The sequence below is a fragment of the Artemia sp. Qi Xiang Cuo genome, chromosome 4 (assembly GCF_049724085.1).
Source record: "Artemia sp. Qi Xiang Cuo chromosome 4, ASM4972408v1, whole genome shotgun sequence".
Taxonomy (NCBI): domain Eukaryota; kingdom Metazoa; phylum Arthropoda; class Branchiopoda; order Anostraca; family Artemiidae; genus Artemia; species Artemia sp. Qi Xiang Cuo.
Window position 1 is genome coordinate 15499470 of NC_142797.1, and position 16372 is coordinate 15515841.

Consider the following 16372-nt stretch of genomic DNA (forward strand, 5'->3'; position numbering starts at 1 on the left):
TTTCTGAATGATAAAGAATTGTTTTTCAAAACAATTAAAACTTGTAATCATAGCTGTGGAGGAGAGATTTTATTTACATAATAAAAAAAAGCGTGCTTTGCCGTTTCTATTGAATATACTCATCATATTCTTAAGATTTTGTATTGTTGGAGGGGAGGGCTAAGTCCCCCTGAATTTTGAATTTACTATTATAACGTTTTTTTTTATTTTATTTTTTGTGGAAATAAAAAGAATGAAAAGTTTACTCACATGAAAAATTTACGAATATATTATTTTAAAATTTAATATTATATGGTTTACTATAATAAATGTGTTAAGAAATAATAGAAATTGTAATGCAGTGTATCAGCATTTTATAGGGTTTTTGCTTGAGTGCATTATACCTTGCCAAGTTTTTTAAAAAACCAACTAATCAAGTTACCATATGGACTAACCGCCAGCTCTCTCTAACCGAATAACCTCAAAAAAATGAGTGTCACATTAGAAAACCCGTCTGCTAAGGTATGTACCGTTCATAGTAATAGGTGACTGGCCCTGGTAAGGCATATTACGCAATCACTGGCTGGAGTGCATTCTAGCTTACTACTCACACATGCTGAATCCAAATCTGAACTTGGTTTTCTCAGAGGATTAGCCATTTGGCCTTAATCTGTTTCTATATATTTAATTGTAAAAATGTTCAAGGAGTCTGGCGAAGACTGGATCTAGCGAAGACAAAACCTAATGTCTGGATTAAATATTGAATTTTTGGGATCCCATAGAATCTATGGTCTTGTTTTTCACTTTAGCAGAGGCACATTCAGTTATCAGATATTTTGCGTCCAGCCAGCCGTGTCGGAGAGTAGACACGCTGGACACAGTTGACAAGTGCTAACAAGGAAATTGCTAATTTCGAAAGAAATTATATTTCTTAGCTGTTTCATCATCGTGATTTTGATGATCTCTTCTAGTGAGAATCTGGCTTTCAAAACTTTTGGTAGGAACTACACCTCTCGTTGATACCGTATGATGAATTCTAATTTTGAAATGATGAAGTAACGAACTGGCAACTAGTTTAAACACGCATTTTGGTAAACAGATCATAAAAGCCGCCCATCCCCTATGATAGGCCAGTGCTTTTTGGCTCAATAAAATCTTTCTGACCTTATTACAGCCCGGGTCATAAATACTAGGCAGGTGGAGGGGCACCCCCCCCCCCCCGAATATCTTAGGCCAGTTGTTAAAAAGTAGCCGAGTCAATGCGCAGCGCCGCTATTTTTCGTGAAAACAGTCAATTTTTTACTTGGAAACAGTAGATTTTCCTTAAAAACAGTCGGTTTCTTCTTGAAATTAGTTGTTTTTCTTAAAATCAGCCGAATTTTTGTCAACACAGTCGTTTTTTGTCAATATTAGTCGTTTTTGTCTGCATAAAACAGTCGGTAAAAAGACCAGCGCGTCGATAAATACCCCCCCCACATTTTGGCTAATAACAGTTCTTATGACGCCTAGGCTACTTAAATATAGTTAATAATTACCATCAATACCAACAGACAAACCTGTTCAACAAGGCAAGTCTGTCTGGTCTTTATTGCTAACTTGAAAACACTTGGGCTGAGCTGACAGAGGTCAATGAAGTCATGAGATGAACTGAGAAACTCGAACGTCGAACACACTGGCCTCCCAGGGGACAAGCTGCCGACCACCGACGGGTCATTAATTAAGGTCCGTAGTTGACATCCGGGAAACGAGTCGGCCGCGTCTTTGAAACCCCAATTTTATGCAACAAAAACATTTGCAAAAGACAAGAAACTTAAAAGTTGGACAAATTTTACATACGTGAACAAATGTGGTATAAAAAGCCATTTTACGGCATAATCGCAGCGTGCGGCATGGTCAAAATTTTATGCGGTATTTCCCTCAGAATCGCGGCGTAATATCGCGAAATGCGGCATAAGTGGCAACACAGGTTCATATAAACTTCATAGAGGGCTCATTTGACTGAAAATTGAAAGTTGTAATTCAGTTTTTACGAGTCAAAATTTATTGGAGGACAGCTAGCCTCCCCCCACACTCCATTTATTTTTTTCCGTCGTGTAAACTACAAAAAGGGGTCATTCGATTCGAAATCGAGAGTTGTAGTGCCCTTTTTAAGAGTCAAACGTGATCGGGGGGCAAATAGCCCCACCAAGCCCCTTTTCCCCAAATACATCTGATAAAAGATGTGAGGTAGGTATTGTGTTAAAAATATTTCAAAGATCATGTAACAAAAACTCCTTTGCGCATGACCATTTCGTTAAAAAAAAGTTCAAAGATCAGATATAAAAACTCCTGTGTCGACACCCCCCCCCCCGGGCCAGGGACAGGCGTTGTAAGTATTGCTTTGGGGGCTTATATGGTTCTCATAGAAGGTATGCTCGTCTAAACTTCGGAGAGGGCTCATTTGATTGGAAATTGAAAGTTCTCGTTCACTTTTCAAGAGTCGAAATAGATCGGAGGGCAACTAGCCCCCTTCCCTACGCCCTATTTTCCTCAAACCCATCTGATAAGAACTTTGAGAGAGCCTTTTTTCAAAATAGTTCAAATGTCAGATAACAAAAACTCCGGTGTCGACACACCCCCCCAGGGCCGGGGGGGGGGGGGGTAGGCATTGTAAGCTATGTCCAGGGGCCGGATATGGTCCTTATGAAAAGGATGCTCGTATAAACTTCAGAGAGGGTTCATTTGAATGGAAATTAAAAGTTGTAGTTCATTTTCTCAGAGGGAAAAAAAATCGGAGGGTAAATAGCCACTACCGCCACGCCTTTGGGTTTATCGGATGGATAAACCCATTCAATAAAATTTGAGGTGACCATTTGGTTTAAAATAGTTCAACCATCAGATATTAAAACTCCGGGGTCGACACAACCCCCCAGGGCCCACTGACAGGCGTTGTAAGTTATACTCTGGGGATATATATGGTTCTTATAGAAGGGATGATCGTATGAACTTCAGAGAGCGCTCTTTTGATTGAAAATAAAAAGTTATGGTTCACTTTTAAAGAGTTAAAAGAAACCGAAGGTTAATTAGATCCCCCCACGCCCTTTTTCCCCAAACTCATGTGATAAAAATTTTGAGATACCCACTTTGTTAAAAATAGTTCAAACATTAGACAAGAAATTTTTTAAATAAGAAATAAGAAATTCTTAAAAACTTGAAAATTTTTGCAATCAAAAACGAACAAAATTAATTAAAAAAACTTTCCGAAAAATAAGTTTTTTGGAGAAAAGTTAAGGCCATTTTAAAGTTAAGCTCAACAGATACAAATACCTGTTAAAATTAAAACTCAAAACGACCAGAAATTACTTAAAAAATAAATTAAACCCAAAACCAACAGAAATTAAATAAACAATCATAGCAAAAAACATACAACAAGTAATAATATAAATGAATAAATAGATCTTAAAGCGGGTAATGGTTAGATTGAATATGCAAATCAAACATGAAACTAAAAAAAAATATTTTCCTATTGAAGTATAAATGAAACTGAAAACGAAAAGAAATTAAATAAACAATCATTGCAAACAAACATACAATAAATAGTAAAGTAAATTAATAAATAAATCTTAAAACAAGTGAAACTTAAATTTAATATGCAAAACAAGCTTGAAACAAAAAAATTACTACAAACAAGAGTTTGGGTATCACCTCCTTCTCTCACTGTAAAAGTCTAAGAGCTAGTGCGTCACTGGCGCTTTACTAAAAACTATATGCGTCTTGAACAGTCTTGGAAAGTATAAACAACATCAAATTGAATATTTGATGTATAATGATATTAATTGTTGAAAGATCTATCCGTTCAAGAATTTATTTCACTGTAATTTATTTTTATTTTCAATGCTGTAAGAACTGGAAAAGAAAATATTTGTAATATAGTTCGTTTTCAGTCAAGCGTCAATGACGCAGTAGGCTTTTGGTTTAGTTTTACAGTTAAGAAAGGAGGGAGGATCCAAACCGTGAGACTATATTCGTCTTGAACAACTTTGTTTATTTTCAGTATTAATACAACAAAAATGTTTGTCATAAAATTGGCTTCCAGTAAATCGCCAATGACGCAGTAGCTTTTAGACTTTTACAGTGAGAGAAGGACTTTTTTAGAATTTTATATTGATTGTTTATTTAATTTCTGTTCGTTTTTTTTTCATTTATGCTTCAATAGGAAAATATATTTTTCGTTTTAAGCTTCAGTTTCATATTAAATCTAAGCATTACTCGCTTTAAGGTCTATTTATTCATTTATATTATTGCTTGTTGTTTGTTTTTGCTATGATTGTTTTTTTAATTTCTGTTCGTTTTGGGTTTCATTTATTCTTTAATAGTAATTTCTGGTCGTTTTGAATTTGAATTTTAATAGGTATTTCTATCTGCTGTGCTCAAGTTTAAAATGGCCTTTACTTTTCTTTGAAAAACTCATTTGTCGGAAAGTTTTTTTTTAATTAATCATCCTAAACGACCTAATTTCCACAACTTTCAACTACGTTGAACAAAAGAGCTATCTCAAAACTTTGATTAGATGTGTTTGAGGAAATGGTGGGCGTGAGAGGGGGGTTAGCTGCCTTCAAGTCCCATTCGGCAATTAAAAAGGGCACTAGCCCTTTCAATTTCCAATTGAATGAGCCCGTTTTGAAGTTTCTACAACATCACTTTCTATAAAAACATTATATGCTCCCAGGGCATAATCGACAACCCTTGCCATGAGGACTGTGGGGGGAGGAGGGGCGGTCATCCTTAAAGACCTAAAAGACCGATGGTTTTGGGGATAAGGTGGGCGTGAGAGGTTAGTTGCCCTCAAATTGATTTCGACTATTAAAAAGGGCACTAGGCCTTTGAATTTTCAATCGAATTAGCCCTATTTCAAGTTTCTATGACAAAGATTTCAATAAAAACCGTATATGTCCCCAGGGCATAACTTATAACGCTTGCCCTGAAGACTGTGGTGGACATATCCTGCTCAAAGGTATAATTTCCAGAACTTTCAACTGCGTGGAACAAAATGGCTATCTAAAAATTTTGATTGGAAGTGTTTGGGGAAATAGTGGGCGTGGAAGGGGTGTTTTTGCCTTCCAATCACTTCTGACTATTAAAAAGGGCACTAGCCATTTCAATTTCCAATCGAATGAGCCATTTTTGAAGTTTCTACGACACCCCTTTCAATAAAATTCTTATAAGCCCCCAGGGCATAACTTACAACTTTTGCCCTGAGGGCTGGGGGGGGGGGTTGTCATCCTCAAAGACCTTATTTCCAGAATTTTCAACTACATTAAACAAAATAGCTATCTCAGAATTTTGATTGGATGTGTTTGGGGAAAAGGCGGGCGAGAGAGGAAGTTTAGGAAGTTTAATCACTTTCGCCTACTAAAAAGGACACAAGCACTTTGAATTTCCAATCGAATGAACCTTTTTAGAAGTTTCTACGACAACGATTTCTATAAAAATCTTATATGCCCCAAGGGCACAATTTACAACCCTTGTCCTGAGGGCTCTGGGGGAGTCTCCTCCTCATAAATATAATTTCTATCTGGAAATCAACTATGCTGAACAAAATGGCTATCTTAAAGTTTTTATTGGATGTGTTTCGGGAAATGGTGAGCGTGGAAGGAGTGTTAGTTGCCTTCCAATCACTTTCGACTATTAAAAGGGGCACAAGCTACTCCAGTTTCCAATTGAAGGATCCCTTTCCGAAGTATGTCAGACAACTTCTTCGATATGAAGTGCCCTGGTCCAAAGAAAAAAAAAAATAAATAATACATTGTGCCAACATCGTTCTTATATCCCCCAAGGCATAACTTAAAACCCTTGCCCAGAGAGTCGTGGGGGAGTGGCCTCCAAAAAAACATAATTTCTATCTGGAAATCAACTACGCTGAACAAAAGGGTTACCTCAAAATTTTGATTGGATGTGTTTGGGGAAATGGTGGGCGTTAAAGTTGTGTTATTTGCCTTCCAATCACTTTCTACTATTCCAAGCGACTCCAAATTCCAATCGAATGAGCCCTTTTCGAAGTTTCTACGACAACTGCTTCGATACGAAGTGCCCTGGTCTAAAGGAAAAAAATAATACATTTTGCCAACATTCTTCCTTATTTAGGCAGTGCGATTGCGCTGCCTATGATATTGCAATCAAAATCCCGTTTCTGATCAATTCCGGTTACTATTCGAACAACCTACTCTGTACCTACACAATGTTACCATGAGCTGTTTAAAAATCTATGTCTAAACAAGGGGTTAGAAATAAAATACATGTAAGGGGCATACAGCTCTTTATTAAGTCAATGGTGGTGCATTAAAATGATAAATAAATAAACTTTAAAAGCTGTATTGAGTTGAAAAAAAAAATTATATATCCCAAAAATTGAAGAAGAACGAACCCTTCTCTCCTGCCCAAAATTACAAGAATTTATCGATCGACAAAATTATCATTCCCAGAAAATATTATGAACCTATTAATTTAACCCGAGTGTTTAGCAACTGCATTTTTCAGTTTTTCCTAGGTTTACATACGTTGAACGTACGTACTGTTTTTTTGAACGCAGGCAAATAAACAAAAGGCAAGATATCTAGCGATTTCACAGACAAAATTAATCGATAAGGCAAAGCTGATAAATGGTGCACTTGGTTGAATACCTATTTTTGACTGGAAATATATTTTTATTTTCGGACGGCAAAGCTTAAGCACAGAGGCCTATCGACTTGTCGAAAAAAGGCTATTCATGTCTTGGGGGGCGGACCTTTACAAGTACCAAAGAAAAAAATACCCATAGCAAGAAACAGGAAATAGTTTTTCAGCCATTTTATATGTAGAGCTGTAAAAACTGTTGGAGCAAAACTATCCCATTTACAAATGTAACTTCTCTTGACCCTTTAAATCTTATCCAAACCAATGGTGAATAATCACTACGGGGAATTGTAAACAAGGCTGGATTCTTTCCATAGTTCATGTTATATTTGTAACGTACACCTTTATTGCTCCTTGGACAAGTTTACCTCAATCCTATCTAATAACTTTCTATGTGCGTTTCTGCAACCCTGTAGCACCATTCAATAAAAGGAGTGGAATGAAATTTTAAGTACAATTACTTATGAACAAGATAAGGGTAAACTTGTTAAGGGTAAGATAGTTGTGCCAGGCTTATGATTTTGCTCTTATGTTTTGCCTCTATAGGAATTATTCCATGGTAACACACTTATTTAAAAGCCATATTCTGGCAGATTCTGCAAATCTGCCATCTTGCAGAAAAAGCAACGTCGAAGGTTGCAGTATCTGCAAACTGCCAATACGGAGCTAGAAAAGAAGTCTCCATTGAAATAAAATTTGCATATTGGCGGTGCAGATATGCAGAAACTGCCAAATGGAGACTGGCTTTAAGAAACTAGGGAATTGGTTCGTTGGTTATGAGAACTCAAAGTGGTAATTATGGCTGTAAATCGGCTAAAGAACTACAGAAAAATTAAACAAAATTCTAACCTTATCTCAAAGAAAAGCTCAGAAAGAAACTGAAAATTGGAAAGAAGACAAAAAATGAGACAACTGAAAAGGACTCAGCAACATCGATCTATTTCACTCTTCCAGGCTCTTTAAACTTGTCAGAAATTTGGTGAAGCCTGGTTTGACCCTAATCTCTAATTTCTAACCCTAATCCCGGTATCCTTGGTTTGAATCTAATCCCTAACAAAGTCCTTAATTTTGGTCAAAGCTGGTTTGAAAACAAACTTATTTTATACTCAGTGGTAACCTGATATATTGATATGCGTCAGTTTAGCACTAGATGGTATAAGCATTATACTTTTAGACCAGCATCACCCTTTCCTATTTCTTTCCAAAAATATAGTCCTAAATTAAATGTGGTGTTCCTTTAAGTCAATCAAAAAGAGAGTAGAGAGAAAGAGAGAGAGAGAAAGAGAGAGAGTGAGAGAGAGAGCGTAGAGAGAGTAAAGAGTCAATCGGTAGAGAGCAGTGAGTATGAGAACTTACCTCATCTTCTCTGTTTGAATCAAGGACATAGACTGCACAGCGCTCACACTCGAGAAACTGGCTTGCTTCAGCAATAACTCTTGTGAGCAAATCTTCTAGTGTTGACTGTTCTTCAAAAATACACTTAGCCAAATTAAGAAGAATCTGTAAACAGAAATTAAACGTTAAGTTTTATAGGATATAAAGAAAAACCAAAAAGCTTGGCTTAAACATTATTTTACACCTAGTCTAGCTTTTAAGCAGGCACGTATATTTTTGTTTAAGTGGAAACGAGAGTAAAAGAGATGGGATGAGAGAGAGGGAGAAAGGGAGAGAGTTCATTTTTCAAATTTCTGTCACAAGTAACAATTTTGATGTGACCAGGTTTGTTTGAATTCAGAAAAGAGGCAAAAGATTCCTTTCGTCTAATGCAACTTTAAAACAAATATGTTCATTACACGTTTTGTAACTCTAGTAAAAATTTGGCAAATATTTATCGAAAAAGATATTCATATAACTCTGGGCTTGGTAGTGGCTTGCATATAGAGAGAAAACGTCAAAATAGTTTTGAAAATGGTACACAAAACAACAGTTAACAATGCCTTAGAAAAAGAGAAAATAAAAAGAAGTTTTGGGGTCTCTACCATCTTTAACCAAAAACTTTTGGTGGATGGGAAAATACTCCACTTTGCTGGTAATTTTTGAGTCAGTTAAGCCCTGAAGTAGTTTTAATTTGACATGTTATTCCTTAAATTCATTTATTTATCCTGTCTTCTTGTACTCCCTAATCCCTTTGGATTTCTTTTTGCAGGTTTAATTAAGGCTCTACAGTCTTTTACATTTTCAGCCTCAATAAGTTTCCCCGTCAAAACAATGCAGTCAATAGTAGTAAGGGATTCAGTATTGAAACCTCACAGGCTTTGACAAGCTTGAAAAGGTCAGAAGGTAGACACACTCGTTGCCGCGATAAAACAAAGTATGGTGTGACACTTTTTCATCTTTTTGTACCAAAGGTAGCAGACGCCTATCTACTCCAGAAGTCAAATGGGTTTCACTGGATTCTAGTTAGCCTTCTAATTTTAGGACCCAAAATTATCTGAAGTCGGGAAGCTACTTGCTAATTATCGTTCCCTAGGAAACCAATTAATAAAATGGATGCTATTTTATTATGTCACTGTGTATAAAGTGGAGCACCCATGGATGCATTCTAGCAGAAAAACATTCTTTAGCTGGGTGATGTTATACATTCTTGAAGAGACAAGGGCGAGTTGGTAAATCAACGAAGTACACATCACGGTACTATTTTAAGCATACATAATTTTTGTGCTACTTTTAGTTTTCCTGAATACCAAAATCAGTTACTGTTACCCTGTTTTCCTTGTCGGTAACATCAAGTTATCAATAGTACTTCACTAATTTGCATCAACGCCAAACTTAACAGGCTCCTAACCCACCTTTCGATCCGAATTAAATAAAAAATGGTTTTTCAGCTGAATGTAAGGAGCAACATTAAAACTTAAAACAAGCATAAATTGTTTTGTACGTGGGGAGGGTTTCCACCCCCTTGTTAACTCGCTCTTCACGCAAAATTTTTTAGTACGTATAATAAAGCTTCTCATTGTAATTAAATGGCCCGTGTGTTTCAGGAGTCGTTTTTAAATAATTGGAAAAAAAAGTCACATTTTAGTTTATGGAGCGAGGTATTGCTGAGGGGGCAATCTCCCTCATACATGAAATAGTTTTTGCTCGTATGTCAATCCTTACTTTCAGTTGATTTTTTAGTTATTTAATTTCTGCCTTTTTTTATAATTTCTGTTTCTCAATAGAAACCTCCCTCCCTTCAAAAAAAAAAAATTATCTATGTAATGTTCCTCCCACGTAAATTATTTCCAATCCCGGAAAATTTTCACCAAAAATTTCTTGCGGACGGTTCCACCTAAAATATTCTCCTTAGCATACTTTTACACGAAAAAGACTTTAATTTCTCAAAGTTTTTCAAATCATGCCAGAAATCACCCCCCCCCCCCATCTGTGGAACTTTTTCCTGTAAATCGCTGCCCTCTAGTGCATTGTAGGCCTATTGGTTTGAAGATTTTTAGTTTTTTTGTTGATGAATTAATATATATATATATATATATATATATATATATATATATATATATATATATATATATATATATATATATATATATATATATATATATATATATATATATATATATATATATATATATATATATATATATATATATATATATATATATATATATATATATATATATTATATATATATATAAAATGAATATCATATAAGCATTCTAGAATATTCCCTAGCGTAAAAGTTCCCCTGGAAAGTCCATCCCCAATAAACTTTGCTTTCCAAGGGAAATACTCCCCTTGGAAAATTCCCCACAGTAGAAAATCCCCCCTTCCAAAAAATTGTGTATATTTACCAATAACAAATACTATACACAGCCAATGGACGAATTTCTTAACTTACAGCCCTTTCCCGAGGGGCTTTGGGGATCATATTATTTCCAAAGGAATAATTATTGTACTTTTAAACTATGCTGAACAAAATGGCTATATCAAAATCTTGATCGGACGCTTTTGGCGATAAAGGGGTCGTGAAAGGGGGCTAGTTTCCCTTAAATCCTCTTACTGATTTTTTAAAGGATGCTGACGCTTTTAATTTACATTCCAATGAGCCTTCTTCCGATAATCTAGAACCATTAGTTTAATACGAAACTCAATGGGAAAACAAGTAAACACACATCTGTGATCTTTCTTCTGGCAAAAAATGCAAAACTACATATTTTTGAAGATTGGAGATTGAAATCTTTTCACTTAGGCTTTCAGGCTCGTACATTTTCACCCGCTATCTTATATTCTTTCAGCATAAACTTCATTGCTGCTAGAAAGACTTGGAATGTGACTAATACGAGACACTAAGATTATAGGTTCAATAGATTCCAACAAAACGTTGAAGGAAGAAAAATATTTAGAAATGATATCTAGTGTCAAGATGTTTGCATGAGCAGATGGAGATCATATCGGAAGGGTAGATGATGATTCCACAAAAGGTTTTGATGACTACTTCTTTGCTCACACGTTTTCTTGCCACTTAAGATACTGGATAATCAATCTAAATCTTTAGATATATGATAAAAACCCCAATTGAAATCCCAACTTGGAGCTCTTTGAAATTCCTGAATTGGCTGTCAGTACTGAGATGGAACCGGCCATAACAAGAAATCGGCCACTCCAGAGGTAGCAAAATAAATTCCTTGGGTAGAAAACCACAAACCTAAACATCCCATGACACCATAGGACTGATACAAAAAAAAAAAAAAACAGTCTCTTACCTTAGACTCAAAGGAGGCCCTTAAGATAAGCTGAAAAATCTGTAAAACCCCTAATATACTATAACTGTGAATAACACTGGTTTGAGATGATACAAGAGCTTGAGCGAGCATCAAGGAATCACAATACCAAAGCCTGTCTAATATACTAAGAGAATCAATCAGTAGGACACCTCCAGCTATCAGCTTAATCAAAAACCAACGAGTGGCTTCTTTCAGCATAGGAATAACATGACAACTCATTTCATAATCTGCTATTTCTGAATAGTACATCAAGAAGCTACATGATATCAATACTAATCCCTCAGCCCTTGCAGATAGTTTGTAAGTATTGACGACTTCAAGAGTTAGTGGATGACTGAGAGAAGATTCGACAACAGCTAAGGTCTCTTTGTCCAAGTATAGTAAATGGAGAAATATCCAAAAGTATGGACTGGATCCATACTACTACCGCTTTACAAAAAAGAGGACAAGCTGTTAGTAGCAATTACAGGGGAATTACTTTAAAAGATACCGTAATTATTATTCCTGCTCAGTCGTTTCTAATCTATTTAAGTTCTACAACCCCTCTGCAATTTTTGGAATGATATTTTTCTTTTCTCGTATGGTTTTAAGATTTCAAGAAAAGAGTACAATATTTCTAGAATTCAATAGATGACATTTAGCTATATCCATCTATCAAATAAAGTTTTTACAATTTGTAGTGCATGGCTGTTCAGATTGGAAATATGTTGAATACTGGCTAAAAGTTGTTGAATAAAAGACGCATTTCCTGTTTTTTATGCAAGTGTAGACCCTTCTGCAAAAAAGGTCCAAGTAATGTGGTAATTTAGTGAATGAACAGATACGAGACTAATGAGTCCGGTGAAATAAGTACCTTGTCATTTTGGTAAAGGTACAGTTGCAGTTTTGTCGAACAATCACTGGTTTCAGTGAGAACATATACCTTAAACACGTCTGTAATAAGCATCATCATCAATAAGAGGCTAGGTTTATAAAAGGCAACGAATACCTAAAGAAAATACTGCCCTAGTCTCAATATCTAGTAGCCGATGACATAAGACAGGCCCAAGGACAGAGCCCTGAGGTAGCCCATAATTAATTTGGAAAGTACTAAACCAAAGATCTTGAACTTGAACTACACACTTAAGTATTTTTCCAGAAAGACAAGATGCAAAAAGTAAGAGCTTGTGAAGAAAACACAAATGACTTAAGCTCAGAAAAAAACAAAAAATTGTTTACAGTGTCAATTACCACTTCTTTAGGCATTTCTTATTTAATGTTGGCATTTGATTTAATTATTCCCGAAGAGCTCTGGAGTACTATGATTGAGAATAAAACCATTTACAACCTCATTTCAAACATTCGCAACATTTAAAACAAGTGTAGTGGTAGCCCCCCCCTTTTTTTGACTCTCAAACCCTCCATGGAGATAGTGTCATTTGAACTCAAATGAAAGGATATTCAATTTTAACAGTGTGTTTTCTTTTGTTTAAACTAATAGAAGGTGGAATATGGGTATCCCTAATAATATATTGCCATATATCGTCCTATATTTTAATACAGGTCTTTAGTTTGCTTCGGAAAATTCTTTTTCGATATTGCTGCGGCTGAAGTAGTAAATGAGGTTAGTAGCTTGTTTGGTATTGAATCAGGGGTTAAGCAAGGCTGTATTCTATCCCCATTTATATTGATCATTTTGATGGACTTTGTCTTAAAGAATGTCATGGCAAAGGCTGCTAAGGGTATGAGACAGCATTGAATCAAACGGGAAGATAAAACTATTCTATACTTAGAAACGAGTATGCTGATGATTTGAGTGTGCTAGATAGAAAATATAAGCAAAAGGAATGAATTTTTGAAGATCTTGAGACTTTAAGGTATAAGGATAGGTTTGGAAACTAACATTAAGAAGACTAAGTCACTGAGAATAAGTATATATATATATATATATATATATATATATATATATATATATATATATATATATATATATATATATATATATATATATATATATATATATATATATATATATATATATATATATATATAGAGGGAAACATACACATGCTATTTAAACAGTAAAAAAATATCTTTTTTCTTACTGTTTAAATAGTATGTGTATGTTTCCCCTCCTTTACAAGCTATGGTGCCTTTTGGGGATCAGTGCATTGTAGGCCTATTGGTTTGAAGATTTTTTGAAGGAGTGAGACAGATCGAAAAGGGGAGAGACAAAGAAAGAGAGAGAGAGAGAGAGAGGGAGAGAGAGAGAGAGTGAGAGAGATAGAGAGAGAGAGAGAGAGGGAGAGAGGGAGAGAGAGAGAGAGAGAGAGAGAGAGTAAAAGGGAGGGGAAGACTTGAGTAATTTACAAGAATTTATTATAGTCACTCAGTAAAAACTAGACATGTGACCAATAGCCAAAAAATTAATTAGAAAAAATCTTGTTACTAGTCCTTTGAAGATTGCAAACGAGTGGCATCTTCGAGCTGAATCAGGTAGGATATTCCGTATTTCTGTATAATATTACATGCAAATAAAAGATTAAACTCAGATCTCACTGTTGAAGCACACAGAATTGGATTATTTTTAATATAGTTTTGTACAAAAATCGTCACTATACCTCCACTGGATAAACAATATAAATGTTGTCATTATCATCTTCATCGTTATCATCATCAGCCCCATCATTAAGATATGTACAATGATTTCTTTAAAATTTGAACAAAATTAAAAACTGTGAAACAAACAAAATAAGAATAAAAGTAAATACAAAATTTGACAAAAAGTGAGTAAAAGCAAAAAAAAAATTAAAGAACAAAATAAAATGGCATACCTGATTTCTTACAAATTCCCGTCGTGAAATTTCAAAGAGAGTTGCATTCTGGATTCCGATCCCTGCAAATGTTAGGTACCGTTTGAAAAGCTGAAATTGAAGAAAAAAATATACAGTAGAAACTAAATTATACTTCGATTAAAAACGTAATATGAAACACTGAACTAGGCAAATTATCTGATATACAAAAAATATGTGTTTTGTAAGTCTATCGACTTCAATCAAAACAGCATACCGCAGTCAGGGAAAAAAGTATCATGAAAAACATTATTTAGAAAAAAAGCAAAAGCTAAAATTTGATTTTAATACTCAAATTAAATTACAATTATATTGATTTTAAATTGATAAAAAAATTATAATGTTTCGTGGAATTTTTATAGCATAAGCGTAGTTCAAACAATGAAGTTCGTAGCATAGACTTCGAGCATTTTCAGCTGTGACAGATTGTAAAAGAAAAAAAACATTAAGCGATGATATTTTTTTGTAATGACAAAGACAAAAGGACTGAAACACTTTTAGTAATGACAGAAAAAAAATAAATGCTTTCCTTAATGACAAAAAATAAATAACAAAACCTATTGTGGTGACAGAAAAAATAGTATTATTTGAAATTATTGAGAGAACTAACAAGCCCTTTTGAATTGACACTTGTTGGTCTGACAATTTCAGCAATTACCAAAAGATCGATTGCACAAAAAGTGATGAGCAGTTATGCGTAGGACACCTTACTTGGGAACTTATTATGTCATTCTTCGATAATTTGAAGCCGACTGGCTATCTCAGAATATTTATTTCGATAGAATTTGGGTCCTCTTTGAACCGAAGAATTGGTTCCGAAGAATTGGCAGGCAGCACCATTTTTCAGTAGCACAATCTCTTTTAATAGTTTAAAAAAACACTAGAATTGAAAACTTCTTTTCTTATGAGCCCCTCACTAATGTTTAAAGCCGTCGGTTCGACACAGTCACACCTTAGAAAAAAAAATAATAAACTTGCATCCTTGAGGATGCAAACAATACGAATTTTGCTTTTTTTAGAAGGGGGTTTTGAAACCTCTGAAACATGATTTTCTTATATGCTGAATTTGATGGCGTTATTTTCATCATGAAGGTTGCTCCATCTTATGGGTGTTTTAGTTCTTTTTCAAAATTTGGCAAGTCTTCTCTGGCTTCCAAATTTTGGTGTGTAACTTTTAGCTGAATAAATTTTATATATTTAGAATCACCATAAAAATCCAATTTACTTGATGCATGTATTGACCAAAAATCCTTGTTTTGTAGTGTTGGTTACTATTAAAAAGGGTCACAATTGAAATCAAAATATGGAAACATTGGTGAAATTTTTAATAATAAGACAGTAAACTTGAAAAAAAAAACATTCTGCTAAATAACTATGAAAGTCAAAATATTTCGGCATCCACGAAGCCTTCATCAACAACAAAAATAAATGAGAAAAAAAAACAAATAAGAGGAAAACTAGCTTGAAAAAACTTGTATCTAATTAACTATACCTGCTCGGTGCGATTCGGTGCGAACCCGAGTTCGGGTTCGCAAAATATTCTGGCTTTTGTTTTTACTTGTGTATGGATATTCTTGTCTTATTATTGTCTTATTTAAAATTTACTCATTTTTGGTGTTTTCATTTCACTATAATTAGTTTAAAAAAAAACTTTCCAGAAAAGAAGTTTTTCAAAGAAAAGTAAAGACCACTTTAAACTTAAGATCAGCAGATAGAAATAACTGTTAAAATGCAAACTCAAAACAACCGGAAATTACTATTAAAGAATAAATGAAACCCAAAACGAACAGAAATTAAATAAACAATCATAGCAAAAAAAACATACAACAAGTAATAATACAAATGAATAAATAAATCTTAAAACGAGTAATGCTTAAATTGAATTTGCAAATCAAGCTCAAAACGAAAAAAATACTGCTATTGAAGTATAAATGAAACTCTAAACGAACAGAAATTAAATAAACAATCAATGCAAACAAACATAAAATAGATACTAATATAAATGAATAAATAAATTTTAAAACGAGTGAAATTTAAATTTAATATCTAAATCAAACTTGAAACAAAAATCACCACAAACAAGAGGTTCGGTATCGCTTCCTTCTCATTGTAAACGTCTAAAGCCTACTGCGTCATTAGCGCTTTACTGATAACTATATGTGTCTTAAACAGTTTTGGAACGTATAAACA

General features: G+C 34.4%; 1 protein-coding gene across 3 annotated transcripts in view; it reads right to left on the minus strand.

Annotated features, from left to right (window-relative positions):
• Positions 1-16372, minus strand: part of LOC148952812 (cGMP-specific 3',5'-cyclic phosphodiesterase-like) — a 372326-nt gene that overhangs the window by 122221 nt on the left and 233733 nt on the right. For all 3 annotated transcript variants that reach the window (XM_089088106.1, XM_089088104.1, XM_089088105.1), the window contains exons 5-6: positions 14165-14254; positions 7987-8130 (exon numbers count right to left, since the gene is read on the minus strand). In XM_089088106.1, the coding sequence (XP_088944232.1) occupies positions 7987-8130; positions 14165-14254 (234 nt within the window). The remainder of the gene's footprint in view (positions 1-7986; positions 8131-14164; positions 14255-16372) is intronic.